Raw genomic sequence first — 2,260 nt, 5'->3', positions numbered from 1 at the left:
AGAGCTTTGTTAGCTCCGTGACACAGTAAAGACCGAAACCATGTCGACGACAAAGTCGACACCCAAAGCACAAGCCGACCGGCTTACGCTAATAGAGGAGGAAATGCTGTTCCTCAAAGAAGTCCCTTACACCCTCCGCTTCCTGGAAGCACGGGTGACCGAATTGAGTGATAAAGTCGTAGGAATCGACGCAATGGGCAACCGCCTGGATGGGTTGCCAATCGCAGAATTGATGTTTCGAGTGACCTCGCTCGAAGAAAGAGTTGCTCCTACGAGCAGCCCAAAACCATCTGGTAGTCCGGATAGCTCTGTCGCGCACAAGGAGGGACGTGGCGAAGAGTTCGACGTGCTACAAAATACAATGATGAGCTTGTTCAATGGACTAGCTGATGAGTTCAGAACAACAATCGATGACATTCAAGAAAGGATGGCCTCCATGGGCACTCGAATTGAAGTGACCATGAAAGCTGTGGAGAACGTCACGGCTGGACAAACAAATACAGGGTCCAGCAAACTAAGATTCCCAGATCCTAGAGCCTTTAAAGGGAATCGGGACGCCAAAGAGTTAGAAAACTTCATCTTTGATGTTGAACAGTACTTCAAAGCCACAACGGCTTGTACTGACGACAAGAAGGTGACCGTAGCCTCGATGTATCTCACAGACGACGCCAAACTGTGGTGGCGTACGAAGGTGCAAGACATCGAGGATGGATTGTGCACCATTGACTCGTGGGAGGACCTTAAGAAAGAGTTGAGGGACCAGTTCCTCCCCGAAAATGCAGGACATTTAGCAATGGAAAAGCTAGTAGCCCTGAAACACACTGGAGGCATACGAGACTATGTCAGACAGTTCTCAACCCTGATGCTCGATATCAGGGGCACATCAGAGAAGGACAAGGTGTTCTTCTTTATAAATGGGTTACAACCGTGGGCCAAAACAAAGCTACACGAGAACAAGGTCCAAACCCTAGCCGCCGCAATGGCCTGTGTCGAGAGACTCCTAGACTATGGGAACGAAGCGGGATCCCAAAGGAGAATAACACCAGCCCCAAACACTGGTGGCAAGCCATACAAACCACCAAGTCATCGAAATGGAAGCCCCAACAGGCCGAACGGAGGTAACGACAGACCAAGCGGATGGACGGATAGACCTCCACAGAATAACCAAGCAGGGACATCTCGAGAACCTTACCATCAAAGGAACCACCCGACGACGCCGTTACAATGCATGCTCTGTAAAGGTCCCCACAAGGTATCTTACTGTCCTCATCGGGTCTCTCTCACTGCGCTCCAAGTGTCCATTCAAGAGAGCAATGACGCAAGGGTTGAGACTATGCTTGACAAGAAGGAAGATCAAGACAATCCCCGAATGGGCGCACTTAAATTCTTGTCAGCTCTCCAACGAAAGGTCGAACCGAAGGAGATAGTAGAGAAAGGACTCATGTTCGTAGATGCGACAATAAATTTCCAACCGAATAGGAGCACTCTGATAGATTCAGGAGCGACCCACAACTTTATCGCTGATCAAGAAGCCCGAAGATTAGGACTCACTATAGGAAGGGACCCGGGAAAAATGAAAGCTATCAACTCTGAGGCCTTGCCTATTGTGGGAGTTTCCAAAAGAGTCCCCTTTAAAATAGGGGATTGGACAGGAGAGCTAGATCTTGTCGTAGCTCGCATGGACGACTTTGACGTGGTACTTGGGATGGAGTTCCTCCTAGAACACAAAGTTATCCCAATGCCGCTGGCAAAGTGCTTAGTGATCACCGACCGCAACCCCACAGTAATACCTGCAAGCATCAAGCAACCAGGTAATCTTCGAATGATCTCGGCCATACAATTGAAAAGGGGACTCGCACGAGAGGAACCTACATTTATCGCCATACCATTGATGGAAGTAACAACCACCGAAGAAACTGTCCCAAATGAAATCAATGAGGTACTAAACGACTATGCCGACATAATGCCAGAGAGCTTACCCCAAACATTACCACCTCGTCGAGGCATTGATCACGAAATCGAACTCATCCCCGGAGTTAAACCGCCAGCGAAGAACGCATACTGGATGGCTCCGCCCGAGCTAGCCGAATTAAGGAAACAACTGGATGAGTTGCTGAAGGCGGGATTCATCCGCCCGGCAAAGGCACCATATGGAGCCCCCGTACTGTTCCAGAAGAAGAAGGATGGGACGTTGCGTCTGTGTATAGACTACAGAGCCTTAAACAAGGTGACGGTACGCAACAAATATCCACTGCCGATA

At 49.3% G+C, this 2,260-nt stretch overlaps 1 protein-coding gene across 1 annotated transcript; it reads left to right on the top strand.

Annotated features, from left to right (window-relative positions):
- Positions 1-40: 40 nt before the first annotated feature.
- Positions 41-2,233, top strand: LOC111475733 (the record flags this gene model as incomplete). The annotated part of the gene is made up of 1 exon (XM_023119938.1): positions 41-2,233. A coding segment is annotated over exon 1 (2,193 nt), but the record flags the coding sequence as incomplete, so codon positions are not given.
- Between the last annotated feature and the right edge of the window lie 27 nt (positions 2,234-2,260).

Source organism: Cucurbita maxima, unplaced genomic scaffold (assembly GCF_002738345.1).
Source record: "Cucurbita maxima cultivar Rimu unplaced genomic scaffold, Cmax_1.0 Cma_Scf02662, whole genome shotgun sequence".
Lineage (NCBI taxonomy): Eukaryota > Viridiplantae > Streptophyta > Magnoliopsida > Cucurbitales > Cucurbitaceae > Cucurbita > Cucurbita maxima.
This window is presented reverse-complemented; position numbering and strand designations above follow the sequence as displayed.